We start from the raw sequence: 18888 nt of genomic DNA, 5'->3' as shown, positions 1-18888 counted from the left end.
TCTAAGTTTGTTAGATTAGTTAGGCACCAAAGAAACATGACAGAATATGAATACTGCAGGTACAGCAATCACACAATTATACAACAATGTGTTAACTTTGAAGTTGAGTTGATACAGAGGGATTATAGCAGTGGAGCTGGTTAAGATTTGACTCTTTCTTATAAGAAAATACTTTAATTTGTACAGTGATATCAGACAGTTTGTGCCCAGAAAAAAAAGCTTTTCCCATCCACAGATTCCTAAACACATATAGGTGATTTTTAGGTTAAAAGGTCGCCCACAATCATCTCAAACATCAACTCTCTAGTCAACAATCAATTTAAGTAAAAAAGGAGTTTTCATATCTGAAAAATATAGTAAGAAAAGTTTGTGACATGATGAAACAACATCTGCTTGATTTTTAATGAGATCATGCCTTAGAGTTGTGACTGTAGATGTCACAACCATATGATATTTTATAATTTCCCACAATGAATCAGCATATTTCTGGACTGTAAACAGCTCTGACCGTGTTGTGTTGTAGAGCTACTGTTCTGACCTTTGTCCTTTTCACCATCCCAAATAGGGAATTCACCAAGTGGCTGCAAGGGATCAACTTGCAAAATTTATATAACAGCACTCATGTAGATCTTCAAATACAAATAAGTACAAATCATAAGACCATTCTGAGTAAATTGTAAAGTCTAGATGATTAGATTTCAACAACATTTCTATAATACATGAAAATGTATCATATCTGAGTAAATCATATGTGCAGTACCTTATCTTCTGTGGTTCAACACGGACTTCGGACCTTCAAAATAGAAAATGGTTTGAAAGCCTCTAATCTCCATAATGATAGTTAATGACCATGTATGGCTCTTCAAAATGTGTTGGTATGTTGACTCTTGTTAATCACAAGCTATTATCAAATACTGATAAGATATCAAACACCAAAAGAGATATCAATATATTTATTGTTTTATTAGCCATGTAAATCAAGTATCCCCACAGTGTTCTTTACAAAACAACTGTTTAAAAAGTACTCCATACATTAAGCTGCCACTTTATAAGGTACATCTAACTAAAAATAATTCAGTCTGATGTAATTGTCAGTTTTTGTTGATTCATCTTTATGGTCATTTAGGAGGCTGCAGTTTGCGGTTCTATTGAATTGTACCGCACAATAAGAGGAGAGGTGTTTCTAATATTTTGTCCACCCCCTTTTCATTAATTAAGTTAGACTACATATTATGCTAAGTCCAACATTTTACATCTGTTGTTGTCATTAATACTTTATTGCAGTAGATACAAGTCTTTATAACAATTAAGGCTATACTATAGAGTGGAAAGTTGATTATCAGTCAATAATGATGATAATTTATTTATCTAGACACTGACAAGTCTAGAAAGGTCAACAAGGAGGTCTGTACTCATGCTTTTGTTCATTTTAACCACATTTTACAACTAGCCTATATGATGACAATGCAAATGCAACAGGTAATGTAACACTGTCAGAACACAACACAACTTTTTCACAATTGTTTAGCAAACTGTGGCTTCAGACCAGACACTAGTAGCTCTTTATAACCTCAATAGTGAAACATGTGATAACAAATTACATATTATACTGTACTTTCCACTTCTCTGTTTATTTTTGCCTGGCTTTATTATTTATTTTTTCTGGATTGCACTCACTTCACTCCAGATGGCAGCTGCAACACAGACAGGCCACCAGCAGCAGCCAGTATCAGTGTTGGCTGACAGAAATCATGACAACAGAGAAAAGCAGTACATTAGCTTCACATCATCGGATTTGTACAGTGTGCTTTGGCTTTCACAGGGGCACCAGTTGGGGGCGCTATAATCACAGTTACAACTCAAGATGATATGCTGTGTGAAATTGGAAAACTGACAACAAAGTATGTAAAAGATTATATGATGATATGATGATGATGATGATCCTTTTTTAACAAACATTACAAATATATGTTGAGAATCATAAATCAAAAGTATCATCATACAGAAATCAATCAAAAGAAGCAATCATAGGCTATAAAACAATATTAGCTGTAACTTTATTACAAATCTTATTTTTCTCATATTATTGTTTTTAATAATCTAACTGAATCAGAGCCAGCACTATGAAAGATTGGTGCATCTTCCCACTGTTATGAAAATATAGAATAAGTCCTCACGGGGGCGAAATTGCACCATTTCAAACTAATAAAGCTTTTTTTTTTCTTTACAACGCGTAACCTCGGAAACATTATTTGCTTATTTATTTGAATTACGTTCTCACAGTCCTAATTTAATGTTTGTTTGTTTGTTGTAGTTTTTTTTTAAAGTTATTGTTTTTTTTCATCTCTACTTGAGTTTCAGAATAGTGTAATTAGAGTCAGTTGAAAGTGTTCCAACATAATTATAATAAACGTGTGCTGGAGAGAGAGAGCATCACCATGAGTATGTTGTTTACATGAGAGAAACACAGAGAGAGAGAGAGAGAGAGAGAGAGAGAGAGAGAGAGAGAGAGAGAGAGAGAGAGAGATGCTCATTGCACCCACACACACACACACACACACACACACACACACACACACGCACCTCCCCAATGAAGGCTTCAGCCTCAGCTGCACGTCGTCGCTCTCGGTAAGTGATCAGCAGTTGATTCCTATCCAGACTCACTGTTTCTCCACAGATCTGTCTCTCAATAGCCGATTGATTATTATTGTCTGCCTGCACCGTCTGTAGTGCCTCCTCTTCCTTTTCTTCTTCTTTCTCCTCTTACTCACCGCAGCTGAAAAAGGCTTTGCTGTCCATCCATGCTTGATTTTTGGGTTTTTTCTTATAATTCAGGAGGAAAACAACGTTTGCTGCGGAGAAATCTGCGGAATGTGGTGCTTGAAATAAATGGTCGTCACTGAATGTCAGGATACATGGAGACAACACAAGCCTGCGCCTGTGACAAACTTGTGCAAGGTAAGGAAAGGGGGAGAAATGTTAGCAGACGTCAGCAAATTATGTGAATATAAATATATGGCTGTATTAGCATTGCTATTAGACAGGAATCTGGAGAAAACTACATCAAATTTATACATTATATGCTGAAAAATAAGAAAATATACATGTTGTTTAGGGGATTACACTCCTAGCTTTGCTCACCTGGGATCTTTTAATAAGGAGACACATTTCACTGGGGATTTACCTGTTTGCTGCTGCTGCTGCTGCTCCTTACTGTACACTAACCACTTCATTAAAGTTGCTTGTCTGAACGGAAAAGAAACAAGACCACCACATCACATTCACTCCCTGCACTGCAAAATTCTCTACAGCTCCACACTCTTCAGTGGAGTTAGTTGATGACGGTGTGTCTTTTATCAGGGAAACCCTTGGGAGGTCCCCGGAGAAGATGGCCTTCTGGAGGAGAAATACTTATGTTGGTAAGACAAATGTTCCTTGATTATATTTGGATCTGAAAAGATGTAGACGAGACTTATGTGAATTGGTTTGGTGTGGAAGGTAACGAATAAATATCACAGGCTCATCTTTGGTTTGTCTTTCAAAAGAAGGTGACAGCTCTTGTCGATGTTCCTCTCTCAGGCAAATATACAGTAATTTCTCATTGTCTCTGGTTTAGAGGGATACAATTACACAGTGTAGAGTAGCCTCTCTCTCCCTCTCTAAGTGTGTCTATGTGGTCTGTGTTTTTCATTTGTTGGTTGTCTGTCTGTAACATCCTGTAATCAGTATCTGCCTCACACACACACACACACACACACAGATGCAACAGGATAGACCTCCTCACACAACAGTCAGGCCTCATCCTGCTATCAGTTACTATGAAAATGAATTATTAAGAAAGGCTTTTGTTGTTCAAAGGTCTGTTTAAACATTTAATTAGAAGATGTTTTGCTTTTCTACTACAGCACAGTGTTCAGTCTCCACTTTGTATACGCTTCTTCCTGGAGGAGTTTCTCTTTTCTACTTCAGCAGCCTGCAAGTCCGAGCAAGCAGCTTATACAAGTCATTGTTTATTAGAGTGAAATGATTCACAAAAACTCCTGGAAATAATTCAGACCATATTTCTCCTGAGAAGAACGTCAATACAGGAAGCTTTTAGATGATTTTCAGTAGCTTTTCAGACATCTTTCTTCCCAAAAGGATGACATGACAATACCTGTACCTGGCAGTTCTCACTTTCTCTTCTTTAGAAAGGGGACAAATTTCAGACTTAAGACTAGTTGATTGGGGACGGCTTGTCCAAGCAGGGACAAAAGCTGTGTCCCCAAGTGGGAAAAAGCTGATTTTTGGGTCATTGGTTAAGGTTAGGGTAAGTCTCCAGGAAATTGATACAAGCCTATGTAATGTCCACATAAAATCATCTGTGTGTGTGTGTGTGTGTGTGTGTACTGTTGGTCTCTCGGGTGATTTATGCATAATTCAATTTAATCTTGTTTGGAAACAACAGATCTATCTGCGTGCTCCTTCAGCCACTGCTCTGTGAAAGTTAAAGAGCTTTGATGAATCGTTTCATTGTCTTGCGGGTGTCTGGTATTTATCTTGTTGTTTGTGAGCGAATATATCTCCCGTTAAGACTGTTTAAAAAGCATGACTTGGCACGATAATGACCCTTAACGCATCACCTTCATGTATGAGCCATGAGATGAACGGGAAAATTGTAATTGCGGATAAAATCTTCAGTTCTTGGGTAACAGGGCGTGCTCAGACAGCGTCCGCATGCCACAGGCAGTATTACAGTTGTACATTATCAAAACCCATTAGGCAGATTCACCAAAGAGCCTTACTTTTCTGCATCAACTGTAGTGAGGCGTCATGGTGAATTCATGTCTATGGCTCACCAACCATAACAAAGCCATAAAACTTTGTCTCTTTCATAATACTGTGTGAAAGAGAATGAAGGAAACAGCAGAGTAGTGAGTGTCATGATAGTAAACAAGAGAAATAGCTTACATGGAGAAGTGGGACCAAAATATGAGACAAAGACATACAAATGTCAAAAAGGTGCGTGTAGTTCTAATATTTTAATGATTGCAAACAAGGGATAAATAAATTTTGAATGTGTCTTTCAACCAGTGGTGGAAAGTAACTAAGTACATTAAATATTGTACTTAAGTACAGATTTGAGGTAATAGTACTTTATGCTTCTACTTCACTACATTTCAGAGTGAAAGGTTGTACTTTTGCTCATTTATTTTGCTGCACAATAAGATTTTACAACATTACAAAGTGACTGTATGATGAGTATATAAAAAAATTGTAAATTGTAAATTAAATGTAAATTAAATTAAAATGTAAATTACTATTAGATTCTCATATATGTCTTATTAAACATCACTGCAGTATGTAAAGTAGTTTAACTGAGCTCCACCTCAACCAGCTACAACATTAAAATGCTGTTAGTATCAATAATAATATAATAAAGTGGCCACTCTTAATAATGAGTACTTTTACTTTTTATACTTCAAGTACAGTTAGTTGTTAATGCTTCTGTACTTTTACTTAAGTAAAATTCTAAATGCAGGACCCTCCCTTGTAACGGAGTATATTTATATTGCAGTATTGCTACTTTTACTTAAACAAAGAATCTGAATATTTATTCCACCACTGATTTCAACAAAGTTAAAGGAAATGTCAGAAATAAGGTAATACGTCTGAAATAATTAACACTAATTAGAAGTATTTATTCATTAGATCAGGAGGAATATGGGCTAATATTCTGCTTAAGACAATGATGACAATTTTTTTCTCGTAGCAGTTAAACTGAGAGTTGGTATCACATCGTAATGGCTCAGTAAAACAGGATGTTGTGCAAAGCAGATAATTCAAGTTGTCCTAGTAGGAAAAGCACAGGTGGCACTAATAACATAAACGATGACTCTGCTCTGTTCAAATGTCCTAGTGAGCCACGACGGTGAGTCAGCATGCACAATAGCAGCACCCTGAAACTGAAGCAGCTATCTTAATAATTAATATTATTTAATTATTTACACAGTACATGCACAATACATTTATTGTACCAGATATAGCTAAAAGTTATTTATTATTTATTATGTTATTTATTTTAGTGGAGGCTACCAGTGATGCTCTGACAGTGCATCACTGGTAGTGACCAGTGACTGACAACAGGGCAAAAGGGATGCAAAAACATGCTGACTGGCACCTCATAGGTTAAACTAACAACTCAGTTATTCAGTTTGATCCAAAGTCACTTCTATTTGTATAAAAAATGATATATTTCCATTTTGTGTGGATGTGTCTGTTTGTTAACAGATACTGGAAATTATATAAAATGAGCTTGATACCATCTTCTTCCATATGGAAAACAACATCTACTTCAACCTACGTTTCCTCTGTTCATCCTCCCTTCTGAGGGCTTTGACTTCACCCCTGGACAGCGCTGAATACTTTAATATCAAAGCTGCTACTTCTGGCAAGATGACACATTCTGTTTCAGTGCATTAAAGAAAAGCCTCGGCGTATAATGCAGTGGTAGAGAAATGTTCTCCCAGTGGAAAGTCTCACTGCTTGGGAAATAAAAACACCTGACAGCTAGTCTTATGTAGCCAGCAAACATTTTTGATTTAATAGCAAGTGGTAGACCAACCTTTTAGTGTGAGCTCATCTAACAAAATAAAATGAAAAAATAATGTATTGATCCCTTGATTGTGCCTCTATAATTCTCTACAGGACAAAACTAAACTGTGCTACTATTTTATAACATTATTATGTTTACTCTATTTGTGTATAATTGCATAATTTGACTCTTTATAATAACCAAGAATCCTCTATATGCAGAGAAGGAACGCCGTGTGAAAGCCAATGCACGGGACTACAATGACAAGTTCTCTTATGCTGTAAGTAGGACTCAAAATTACGTCAGGTTTTTAGCTACAATGTTAGGCTGTGTTATTTTAATATTGAGAGTATTAATGCTTTTTGTATATGTTGTTCTTCAGGACAATCACATCAAAACCTCAAAGTACAACATCTTCACCTTCCTGCCCATTAATTTGTTTGAACAGTTCCAGAGGGTTGCGAATGCTTACTTCTTAGTGCTGCTGATACTACAGGTAGGAGAAATATCTGCGTTCATACATAGTTTTTATGATTGTTGTTTTAAGGAAACATCAGATTAAACCATGTTGGCTAACATAGACTTTTCTTCTCATGTAGTTAATTCCAGAAATATCCTCTCTGTCCTGGTTCACAACCATCGTGCCTTTGGTGATGGTGCTGGTAATCACCGCTGTGAAGGACGCCACAGATGATTACGTTTGTTCAACTATTCTCTATTCTTACAGCTCCTCTGAATGCTCCTTTGTTACATCTCCTGCTGTTTAAGACTTGTTTATGCTATTTTTATTTCTAAAATTTCAGTTCCGTCATAAGAGTGACCAGCAAGTCAACAACCGTCAGTCTCAGGTTCTCATCAGGGGAAGGTAAGACCACGTTTGTCTGTGTTTCACAGTGAGATGCTTTGTAAAACTGCTGAAATGATTTTATACTGTTCAATGACATCTATATGGTTATTTCAGATTTTTTTTTTTTGTCTTTAAAATCCAAGTTTGCAGAATGAGAAATGGATGAATGTTCGTGTGGGAGACATCATCAAACTAGAGAATAATCAGTTTGTTGCTGTGAGTAAACTCAGCTACAGTTTGCTGCAGGTTATTCTGTAAACTAAATGATCTTGTGCTGGTGATTCATTCAGAGTTTGAGTTTATTAGAGGATGCTCCATTCTGTCTATTATGTTCAGATATAAAAGAGAAAATAGTGAATAGACAACAATTGAGGATTTCTTTTGGGAGATTCAGAAGTGAGTGAGTGCTCTCACAGGTTCAGTGGTGCAGAGATTGATTTTTTTTTGCCTTTTCTGTGTTTTACATCGGTTTTACACACAGGCAGACATTCTTCTTCTCTGCAGTAGTGAGCCCTGTGGACTGTGCTATGTCGAGACTGCAGAGTTAGATGGGTAAGTGCTGCACAGCACTTGAAATGAATTTGATTGGTACTGTTCTGTTTTTTACATTTCTATAGCACCATAAAAAGACAAAGCGTTGTAAATTCGGTATTTCCATTTCTCTACGTACAGAGAGACAAACCTGAAAGTCCGTCAGGCTTTGAAAGTCACCTCAGATTTGGGAGATATTACAAAACTGATAGACTTTGACGGTGAGATGACATGTTTATTTATTTTGCTGGCTTGTGACACTCTTTGGTATAACTATTTGTATTTTGTGCATATCCATGAATTTCTTCTTTGAATCAGAATCAGACTTAAACTAAAATAGCAATCTGCGATTACTGTCTTCCTCAGGAGAAGTCATCTGTGAGCCACCAAACAACAAGCTGGATAAATTTATAGGAACGTTGTTCTGGAGAGACAATAAATACCCTCTGGATAATGAGAAAATGTTGCTACGAGGTTGTGTGCTCAGAAACACTGAGTGGTGCTTTGGAATGGTCATCTTCGCCGGTCTGATTTTCTCTTTTCTCCAGCTCATAAACGCTCCTGCTGTGAATGTTTCTCTAGTACTGACAGTTATTTTGCCCTCCAACAGGATTACAAACGAAATTGATGCAGAACTGCGGAAGGACGAAATTTAAAAGGACCAGTATTGACAAACTGATGAACACTCTGGTTTTGTGGGTAAGTTGTTTTTACATGGCAACAAACAAAGTGCACTTCAGCTATTTTGGTACAGGAAATGTTTTGCACTCTAGCAGATGATTTAATCAATCAAAAAACATTTAGGTTAAGTGCCTAAAAATATTCCATGAAATGAAAGATCACTCACTGTATTTGACACATCTTTCAAACTGAACATACATGCTGATTTTATATTGCAGATCTTTGCCTTCCTCATTTGTATGGGAGTTATTTTGGCCATTGGAAACACTATTTGGGAGAGTTTCGTTGGCAGAAACTTCCAGGTTTTTTTGCCTTGGGATAAGTTTCAGAGAAGTGCTGTTTTCTCTGGCTTCCTCACCTTCTGGTCCTACATCATCATCCTCAACACCGTTGTGCCCATCTCACTGTATGTCAGGTAAGGGGACAAAGGCATCAGATTTTTTTTTTTTTCCTAAATAGCGATGTATCCACTCTTACAAGTGTTTTTTCCCAATCACTAAAACAAGGCATTATTTCCCAGCAGTGAATTGCCACTTTTTTCAGGCAATGGACATATCATTATACTGTACAGCAGAATGTGTGGTCAGTACTAAATACTCTTTCAGTGTGGAGGTTCTGCGGCTCGGCCACAGCTACTTCATTAACTGGGACCAGAAGATGTACTACAGTCAGACGGACACCGCAGCTGAAGCTCGTACAACCACCCTGAACGAGGAGCTGGGCCAAGTGGAGTTCATCTTCTCTGACAAGACCGGAACCCTCACCCAGAACATCATGGTCTTCAGCAAGTGCTCCATCAACGGACAGACATATGGTAGGAAGCTTTATGAAACTCTTCTCCAAAAAGTGATATTATAATGTTAAAGGTGCAGTGTGGAGAATTTAGTGGCATCTAGCAGAACAGACTTGGCAGATATGGAATATAATATTTCATTATTGTAATCACCTGAAAATAAGAATTTTTGTGTTTACGTTACCTTAGAATGAGCCCTTTATATCTACATAGGGAGTGGGTCCTCTTCCACAGAGCCTGCCATGCTGCACCGCCATGTTTCTACAGTAGCCCAGAATGGACAAACCAAACTCTGGTTCTAGAGAGGGCCTTTCGTGCTTTTCACGAGTTTTGTGGCCACCGTAGGTTCCACCGTAGGAGGGCGAGGGGAGGTGTATTCATGCAATCTGCAACCTCACCGCCAGATATCTCTAAATTTTACACACTGCGCTTTTAAATTGATACCGTATGTGATACACAATATCATTGGCTCATATCATCCTCTTATTAAATATGGAACAATGTTAAATGAAAAAATGATTCATACAAACATTAAAGAAATTCCAATTGTGTTTTATTGCACATTTTTCAACCTTTATTGTACATTGCATTTTATCACATTGCCTAGCAGTTATCCAAAAATGTATTGCAGGCTTTACCAAAGAATAACTCTTGAATTCATCTTACCTAAAAGTGCTGCCAACTCATCCAAAACAATTGCATCTATTAGTTTTAGTGAACAGTTTTAGGACAGTTGGATAATTCTCCAATGATTAAAATACTGTTTCAGAAGTTTGTCCGTCCAGTTTTGTAAAAGATTTTAAATTGTCTACTTGTCATTTGTCAGAAGTATGACTATTAGCAACTTCAATCTTAAAAGATGCATGTCACTGACCTCAGAAACACTGATATCATTCGATCACCAGTGTCAAAGCAATATTTCTGTAGCTACTTTACTACATCTACATCTCATACCGTAGGTGATGTCTATGATGACTTTGACCAGAAGGTGGAAATTACAGAGGTATGTACAGTAGATCTGAGCCAGCATGAATTCTTCACTCACTAACAACACAATTATAACACAATAACCATGTTGGTGGTCCATGTGCCTTCAGAAAACAGCCTGCGTGGACTTTTCCTTCAACCCTCTCTGTGACACAAAGTTTAAGTTTTATGACGGCAGCCTGGTTGAAGCCATTAAACTGGAGGATTCTGCAGTGCAGGAGTTCTTCAGACTGCTGGCTTTATGCCACACTGTCATGCCAGAGGAGAAGAGTGAAGGTAAACTAAACACAAATGATCCAGTCGTTCACGTCAGAACAGAAATTACTCAATATATTAAAGCCTTTTCTGATCGATGTTTCTGTTAACATGAAGGAAATTTGGTGTACCAGGCCCAGTCACCTGACGAGGGAGCCCTGGTCACCGCAGCGAGAAACTTTGGGTTTGTCTTCCGGGCCCGAACCCCAGAGACCATCATGTTGTGTGAAATGGGACGAGCCGTCACCTACCAGCTGCTGGCCATACTGGACTTCAACAACGTGCGCAAGAGAATGAGTGTCATTGGTTAGGTCTTCTCTCCTAACAGCACAAGTAGTCAACACGACATTATTTGCACATGAATAGTTTAAATTGACAGCAGTCCTGTTTTTCTAATAGAATCATTAATTAATTAATCTGACTTCCTATTTAGAGCATTTACAATACATTGTACACACAATACAATACATCTTTATTGGTAAGGTGATTCTGTTTGCAGTCAACAACCTTGCTATTTGTTCTGTGTATATTAATAAGATTCACCTTTGACTAAAAGGTAATGTTGTGTTTGTTTCTGTGTTTTAGTGAGAAATCCACAAGGCCAGATTAAACTGTACTGCAAAGGAGCTGACACTATTATCTTTGACCGCCTAGACCCCTCCAGTCAAGATCTCATGTGCGCTACCTCAGAACATCTCAGTGTGAGTGTTATTAGAACATATAACATTACTCAACAAGCATAAATACTGTAGATGCACTATACATCTTTATTTTTAGTGATCCAAATCAATAAATCAGACAAAGTTACCAAGCACATCAATGTGCTTACATACAGTAAGACTGATGATTCTCGCAGCAGTTTGTGCTGAGAGGATCTGCTGTGGCAGGTCGTTTTAAGGTTCAAAGGTTTTATTCCTCATTTGCTCATACAATATGTGCGCAGACACGCAGGGTGGCATACTCTAAAAGCTGTGTGCATAAAGAATAATAATTAGAAAAAGAGTACAAGTAAGAATTTTCAAGGATAAAAAATATAAATATGTGTAAAGTAAGTGTAAGTGTATCTTGGCCACAAGGTATGTAGGAGGGCTGTGAAATCTTTCAGTGTTTAAATGTTAAATTGTACTTATGTCACACTTTTAACTATGCAACAAAAGTTTTTTTGGCAAGATTCACACTATGCTTGTGTCTGTCCTGAAAAATATGCAATTTAAGTGATTGAAGCAGATAAAAAAATGTGTGTACTCTGGATTATGTCTGGTTTGATTATAGAAACTGCTATATTCAGTGAATCACAACACCACACCACAGCTGTTGTATGTATTTTTTCTGTTGTCACGTTATTTTCCCTGCAGGAATTTGCTGGAGACGGACTTCGGACATTAGCTCTGGCCTACAAAAATCTCGACGAAGATTATTTTGATGTTTGGATGAAGAAGCTCCTGTTTGCCAGCACTGTAATTGAGAACCGCGAGGAACAGCTGGCGGTCCTGTACGAGGAGATCGAGCGGGACTTGAAGGTAAAATTTACATCCTTTTGTTTACAACCTTGAAGCGATCAAACTCATCTAGCCCCTGCAGACTGACTGCTGTCCTGGTTGAAGCTTCTAGGAGCCACAGCAATCGAGGACAAACTTCAGGAAGGAGTCCCCGAAACAATTGCCCTTCTAAACCTATCAGACATCAAGATCTGGGTCCTCACAGGAGACAAACTAGGTAATTACAGCATTACAACATCTTCACAGGAATGACTGATACTTTGATAACTGTTTACCTACAGTATCTAGTTGTAAACTGTGTATGATTTTGCAGAGACAGCAATGAACATTGGCTACTCCTGCAACATGCTGCGAGACGACATGAATGAGGTGTTCGTTATCTCCGGCCACACACTGCTGGAGGTGCAACAGCAGCTCAGGTGACACACTCAACCTCTAACTCCTCCGTAAGAGGTTCATATTCTCAAAATAACTGCAAGTCCCAGAAGAAATACATAAATCTCTGTGTTTACTGGAAAATCATGCTGTCCAATTTTTTGAAAATTAAGTATCTTTAAGTAATATTAGTTTATCAATCTATCCTTGTTGAGTGAGAGACTTTTTTCGTTCGGTACATAGGAGAAGAATGAATTTTTTTTACAGGTTACCTCTCTCCTCAGGAATGCTAAGGAGCACATCCTCGGTCTGAGTCGAGTTAGCAGTTCAGGAGATGTTGAGAAGACAGACATGTTTGCAGATGACTCTGTGTTTGAAGAAGCCATTATTGCAGAATATGCCTTAGTCATCAATGGACACAGTCTGGTAAGATACTCAAATGTCCGTTGTTGGAATGATAACTCTATCCTCTTTTGTGATCGTTTTTTTCATGCTTGTTTTTATTTTGGGACTGGCGCCTGCAGGTGTTACTTTGTTTGTTAAACATGATCATGTTGCTGTCTGCTGAGTCTGGCACCTCTGTGCCTGCTGCTGACTGTGCCGAGTCTGTAATGAGCAGAGAGCTGCTGTGCTGCTGAGGCCCCTCGGCTCTATTACACGTTTTCATTAACATCCGTTTCCTCACAGAGGAGCTGCTCCCTTGCTGTGCCTTGAGCAGTGTGCATGATGCACACAGCTTGGTGGAAATGTTACATTGAGCTGTTGTTTGGTGTTGCCTCCGCAGGGGGTTGACGTTACAGAAAGGTAATGATAGGTTTAACAGGTGCAATGTCGTTGTGTTCCCTGCTGCAGGCTCACGCTCTGGAGCCACAGCTGGAACATGTGTTGTTGGATTTGGCCTGCTTGTGTAAAACAGTCATCTGCTGCCGGGTCACTCCGATGCAGAAAGCTCAGGCGGTGGAGCTGGTGAAGAGGCACAAGAGGTCTGTCACCCTGGCCATAGGAGATGGAGCCAATGATGTCAGCATGATCAAGAGTAAGTGTCAGGATCGATATGACACTGAAACAGCCTGTTCGGGAACAGCAGCATGAAACAGTGCTGCAGTGAGTAGAGCTTACGTTTTTGGACTTTAGTGAGCCACTGAATCCTTGATGAAGGGCTACTGCAGAAACTCTGGTGGTCAATAACTGTCACACAGCTGAAGGAAGAGTGTTTTTTCTTTAGTAGTCAGCAGCTTGCTGCCTTTTATCAACCCGAGGGATGTTCCTCTCTAGCTGAATCTGACTTTCCTCTGCAGAAAGGCAAACACTAACAAAATTTCCTCCTGCAAAAGCCCCAATCTGCAATTTTGTAACTGTGTAGTATACATGTTTGAAAAGTTTGAGTTATAGACGGAAAATCTTTTTGTGTTTCTGAACTTGCAAAGTAAACACTTGTTTTAACTTATACAGTATGTAGTTATTTTTTTGAATTATTATTACAATTTGGGACATTTTATGCCTTTATTTGATATCCCACAGCAGAGAGATGACAGGAAATTAGGGAGAGGGGGTACAATATGCAATAAAGCACACAGAAAACGGGGGGATGTTGCGGTTAATGGTCAGTGCCTTTACCCCATCTCACCAGGGCATCCTGATTTTTTTTTTTTAATTGTAACCCCCGGTATTTGAAGATATGTCAACTAATTTTAAAGTGGCATTCGGATCACAGATCATAACATAAATGTGAAACTGTGTTTTTCCTCTTCAGCCGCTCACATCGGTGTTGGCATCAGTGGTCAGGAGGGGATGCAGGCTGTTCTGGCGTCAGACTACTCCTTCGCTCAGTTTCGTTACCTGCAGCGGCTCTTGCTGGTGCACGGGCGCTGGTCCTACTTCCGCATGTGTAATTTCCTGTGCTACTTCTTCTACAAGAACTTTGCCTTCACCCTGGTACACTTTTGGTATGGTTTCTTCTGTGGTTTCTCAGCTCAGGTAAGAAGACTGTTATACATCATGAAGCTTTTGAAAGTGTCTTCTTTTTGTGCAGAATTAATGTTGCACGTAACTGTCTTCTTTCCACAGACTGTGTATGACCAGTGGTTCATTACCCTTTTCAATATAGTCTATACGTCTTTGCCAGTCCTCGCAATGGGACTTTTTGATCAGGTAATACTGTTAAATATGTGATCATAATACAGCACTGACTTATATAGTAATCTAAAACTTTTTTTTCAAGATACTCCTTAATTTTTACATTTGCACTTAAGTCCATTTATTTTTCTTATACTTTTCTGTTTGTTTTTCTTTCAAGATACTGTCAAGTCATACAGGTGAATATGTTATAACTGTAGACCTCCCTTACTGTCTCATAATTAATTAACTTCCCAAAGGCACCTAAATATCTAATCCCACGTACCTCACTAAATGTAACTAATGTGTGACTGGCTCCCTCAAACTAATCAACCCATATTAATATACAACAATATTGTATATTGTTCATCTATCATCTTCAATTGATCATCTTCCACATCACTACCAGCACTTCCCGTCCCTACCATCACATATACCATATTTATTATTTAGTAACACATATCACATGACACTCATGATTCCTCTGTTTTCCTAAAGGATGTGAATGACAGGAACAGCCTCCGTTACCCGAGTCTGTACAAACCGGGCCAACAAAACCTTCTCTTCAACAAACGACAGTTCTTCCTGTGCACACTGCAGGGGCTGGCCACATCTTTCCTGCTCTTCTTTATTCCTTATGGAGCCTTCTCTGTCATGGTGAGAGAGGATGGCTCCCACTTTTCAGACCAACAAGCCTTTGCTGTCACCATAGCAACATCCTTGGTCATTGTTGTCAGTGTTCAGGTAAGAGTGTAAACAGAAAGAGACAGGCTGAAAATAGCACTGTTGATTGAGAAAGTTAATATATAATTATGTTTATGATTCATGTGTTTCTTTGTAGATTGGACTTGACACACACTACTGGACAGCTGTCAATTGCTTCTTCATATGGGGGAGCCTGTGTGTGTACTTTGCCATTTTATTTGCAATGCAAAGTGATGGCATATTTGGCATCTTTTCAAGTAATTTTCCATTCATTGGTGAGTTTTACTCAGTGTGAAACATGTGAGGGAATAATATTGATGCATGGAAATTTAGCACAAATAAATTTGCGTTTGTGTGTCCTCAGGGACGGCTCGCAACTGTCTATCAGAGAAGAGTGTGTGGTTGGTTATTCTGCTCACCACGGTGGTGTGTGTCGTCCCTGGCTTAGCATTCAGCTTTCTGAGAGTGGACCTCTTCCCGACTCTAACAGACAAGGTACAACAACATTCATTCATGAAGTGCTTGTCTAAATGTTCATTACGTCATTAACATTCCTCCCATTGCTGTATTTCAACAGATATGTCACCTGCAACAGTCCAGAAAGAAGCAAGGACCTCAGGAGCAGAATCTGAGGCGAGTACGCAGGACGAGCTCCCGCCGCTCCGCCTATGCCTTCTCCCACCAACAGGGCTATGGAGAGCTGATCACCTCAGGCAAAAACATGAGGATGAGCACAGTCTCTCCTGCTCACTCCCCTGGAAGAACAGCACAAAGCCCCACCTGGATAGAAAACATGTTAAAGAGAAAGAATGAAGTTTCTTGCATCTCTGACGAAAGCACCGGAGCACCAGAGGGCAGCACCAGAGAGACACAGACTCCAAAGCAGCAGCACACAGACTGAACTCCACCTCGGACTAAAAGGTACCATATACAGCATACCATACACATGGATCCAAAGACCAAGCACAAATTATGAGTGTCCTTCATTTGGGCAAGTTTATGCTCAAATTCCACAACACAGACGTACCTCATTTTTTTATTAGAGGGAATCATGTGAACTCTCTTGAAGCTGAATGTTAAAGGCCAATCAAAACATGATTATCTGGAGGAACCATTTCCAAAAAAAAGCCAGCCTCTATAAAACAGACAATGGACAATGTTTTAATCTTGATCATGCAAAACATTTGTTTAATTTGTAAACTCTTGGCTTGACAACAGCAGGTATATTTTATTATGCATGAGTTGCCAAATTGAAATAAATCTATATGGTCCTGCGTCCAAACCAATTTGATCCTTTCATGGTTGGTTCTTTTATTCAATATTCTTTTCTGATGAATAAAGAAAGGTTGGGAAGTTTCATTTGGAAATTTGTCACAAACAACTGCGTTATACATAAATGACAAAAGGTAAAGGTGGCTCCATGCATCCGTACAAAAAGTACCAGTAAAGGGTTTATTAATAGACTTCCATCTGTAACGCCTATGCACTGAAACTCTCTCAACCTACACCCAAAGTGCTAAAATACAAGTGTTCCTGTAAATACCTAAGTAAAGCTGCTAAATATGATGATAAACACAACTGAATTATTGATTTGAAACTTTTATTATATTTTACTGACTGTACATTTTTGCCAGTATATATCAAACTGAAACCTCGGATATATGGGATTTGTAATGCTAAGTCATTCTGAGATCTGATTTCTCTGTGCTGTGCCTTGTACGGTTCCTGTTAAAGATAATAAACCTTTTTTTATTTGATATACTTTGGCTCGTGTGTGCTCAAAGAAATGTGTGAAACCAGAATGCATGGCTTGAATCTGATATCCTCTGAAATGGTTTCTGCCTACTGATAACCGATACCCCCTACCGGTGTGGATAAGGCACCGACAGACGGCTGTCCTCTACCTCTTACCAAGTATCGAACATAGTACCCAAAATCTACAGACGCACAACCATCCTAGCCTTGCTTAGGGAACCAAATTCAGCCTGGCTTCTATAATCACCAGCTGTCGTTGAACCACTACCAACAGGCCTATATAGTCTGGGTCACAACGAAGTGTGTTGGTGCAAATAGGTGTTAGAGGTTTGAAAGTACTCCAAGATGGCCTACTAACAGGTCATCTCTGGAGGAGGCCCACTCTGTCGGTCAAGGGCACTCACCTAGTTTTACAGGGCAGCTTCAGAGCTCTGGCCCTAACAGTTTAGCCAATTAGATCCCTAATTATAAATCACTCAACCGAATTTTAGACTGAAATCACACCTCTATCACATGTACAGCAATATATATTAACTTCAGTCACTGAACCTGAACCATTACCACTCTGTTATTCAATAAACAGCACTAATTTTTACCTTTACAAAATTCAACAATTTGTAATCTAAACAATTTCAAAACTAATCAGCCTATCCCAAGGGGACGTCTTAAAAGAACACCAGAGGACCTCAGAGATGAGCATGAGTCAGGAACTTTGGTTGGAGTGTATAAAAATACAAACCAGTTTTATTTGGTTCTACAAAACAAGCAATCTAAGAAAGTAAAATACAAAAACTTAAACAAAAAATTAAAAAGCAAAAATTAAAAGATTAAAGAGAGTCTCAAAGAGATCCCTCAAAAGGCCCTAAAGAAAAAAGAGATCCTGCAAAAACTCCCCTGAGCCTCTCTTGGCTTTACTTTTTATAACTCTACAACTTCCTCTTGTTTGTGTTACCACATATCGTCTATCTTCAAGATATCTAACAGTTTCATGACTTCATGTGACAGTTACATGACTTTACACAAAAAAGGGAGCTTTTCTTTATCTGACACTTACATCAGAGTACATCGAACCTTTGAGCCTCTTCTTATCAACGTTTTGAGATTGTAATCAAGGGATGTCTGATAGGTGCAGAAACACAGCTCCTCTATTGCCTCAGAATATCTGGTGGTTGCCTCAGTATTTGATGTTTGTTTCTGTTAGTTATAGTCATCCTTGAAGGTCCAGCTCTAGTTCAGTACACGTTGCACAAATTGTGTAAATTCCTCAGAAATGGTGCAAGACATTAAGTTATGTTAATTTGTCTCCAATGAAATTAAATAAAATAGTTTGAAGTAGGCTTGAATAGAGTTTGTCTCGGCCACATATAGTGGAACTTTCAACACTTCTTTAAAATACAGATTTACTCCTCATTTTGTACAGTAACTGTACAACATATGTGTGAACTATCAGACCTCAAACATGATGTCTATTTCTATTTGGTTCATAGACTAGTCCCACAGGCCTGCTCCCCAAAATGAGGAGAATAAGTGAGACAGAAAAGAGAAGTTAAAAAAAAACAATCTATTAAAACCTTAAGTATTCAAACAAACAACTCTTTTTTTTCCCCCCATTAAATTGGTTGTTGACCGGGGAGAGCAACAAGAAGTACTGGCTGGGTTGGGGATACTATGTGATAAAGGTCCCTGAACAGATGTGAATGCAGAGTACTGCAGTAAATGTACAGTACAGTAGCATGTGCCTTACACCACACCTCCACCTCCACCATCACTG

General features: G+C 38.7%; 1 protein-coding gene across 6 annotated transcripts; it reads left to right on the top strand.

The window, feature by feature from the left end:
- Positions 1–1540: 1540 nt before the first annotated feature.
- atp8b4 (ATPase phospholipid transporting 8B4) lies at positions 1541–17122 on the top strand. 6 transcript variants are annotated; one of them, XM_067590083.1, is made up of 29 exons: positions 1553–2628; positions 2836–2958; positions 3361–3419; positions 6796–6854; positions 6957–7070; positions 7174–7272; positions 7378–7439; positions 7565–7637; positions 7903–7973; positions 8094–8173; positions 8319–8477; positions 8563–8651; positions 8852–9048; positions 9239–9447; positions 10386–10429; positions 10524–10689; positions 10786–10974; positions 11254–11369; positions 12024–12188; positions 12273–12384; positions 12481–12586; positions 12827–12968; positions 13395–13578; positions 14296–14519; positions 14610–14693; positions 15156–15401; positions 15499–15637; positions 15727–15857; positions 15940–17122. In XM_067590083.1, the coding sequence occupies exons 3-29, from the start codon at positions 3389–3391 to the stop codon at positions 16261–16263; spliced, it is 3615 nt and encodes a 1204-aa protein (XP_067446184.1). In that variant the 5' UTR covers positions 1553–2628; positions 2836–2958; positions 3361–3388; the 3' UTR covers positions 16264–17122. The 6 variants fall into 6 exon arrangements, with proteins under 6 accessions (XP_067446189.1, XP_067446188.1, XP_067446187.1 ...); XM_067590084.1 differs by lacking the exons at positions 15499–15637; positions 15727–15857; positions 15940–17122 and adding an exon at positions 14839–14857 and having other exon boundaries at positions 1550–2628; positions 15156–15290; XM_067590085.1 differs by lacking the exons at positions 14610–14693; positions 15156–15401; positions 15499–15637; positions 15727–15857; positions 15940–17122 and having other exon boundaries at positions 1546–2628; positions 13395–13646; positions 14296–14379.
- Positions 17123–18888: the final 1766 nt, after the last annotated feature.

Source organism: Thunnus thynnus, chromosome 5 (assembly GCF_963924715.1).
Source record: "Thunnus thynnus chromosome 5, fThuThy2.1, whole genome shotgun sequence".
Lineage (NCBI taxonomy): Eukaryota > Metazoa > Chordata > Actinopteri > Scombriformes > Scombridae > Thunnus > Thunnus thynnus.
The sequence above is the reverse complement of the archived record's forward strand: the minus strand, read 5'-3'. Positions and strand labels throughout refer to the sequence as shown.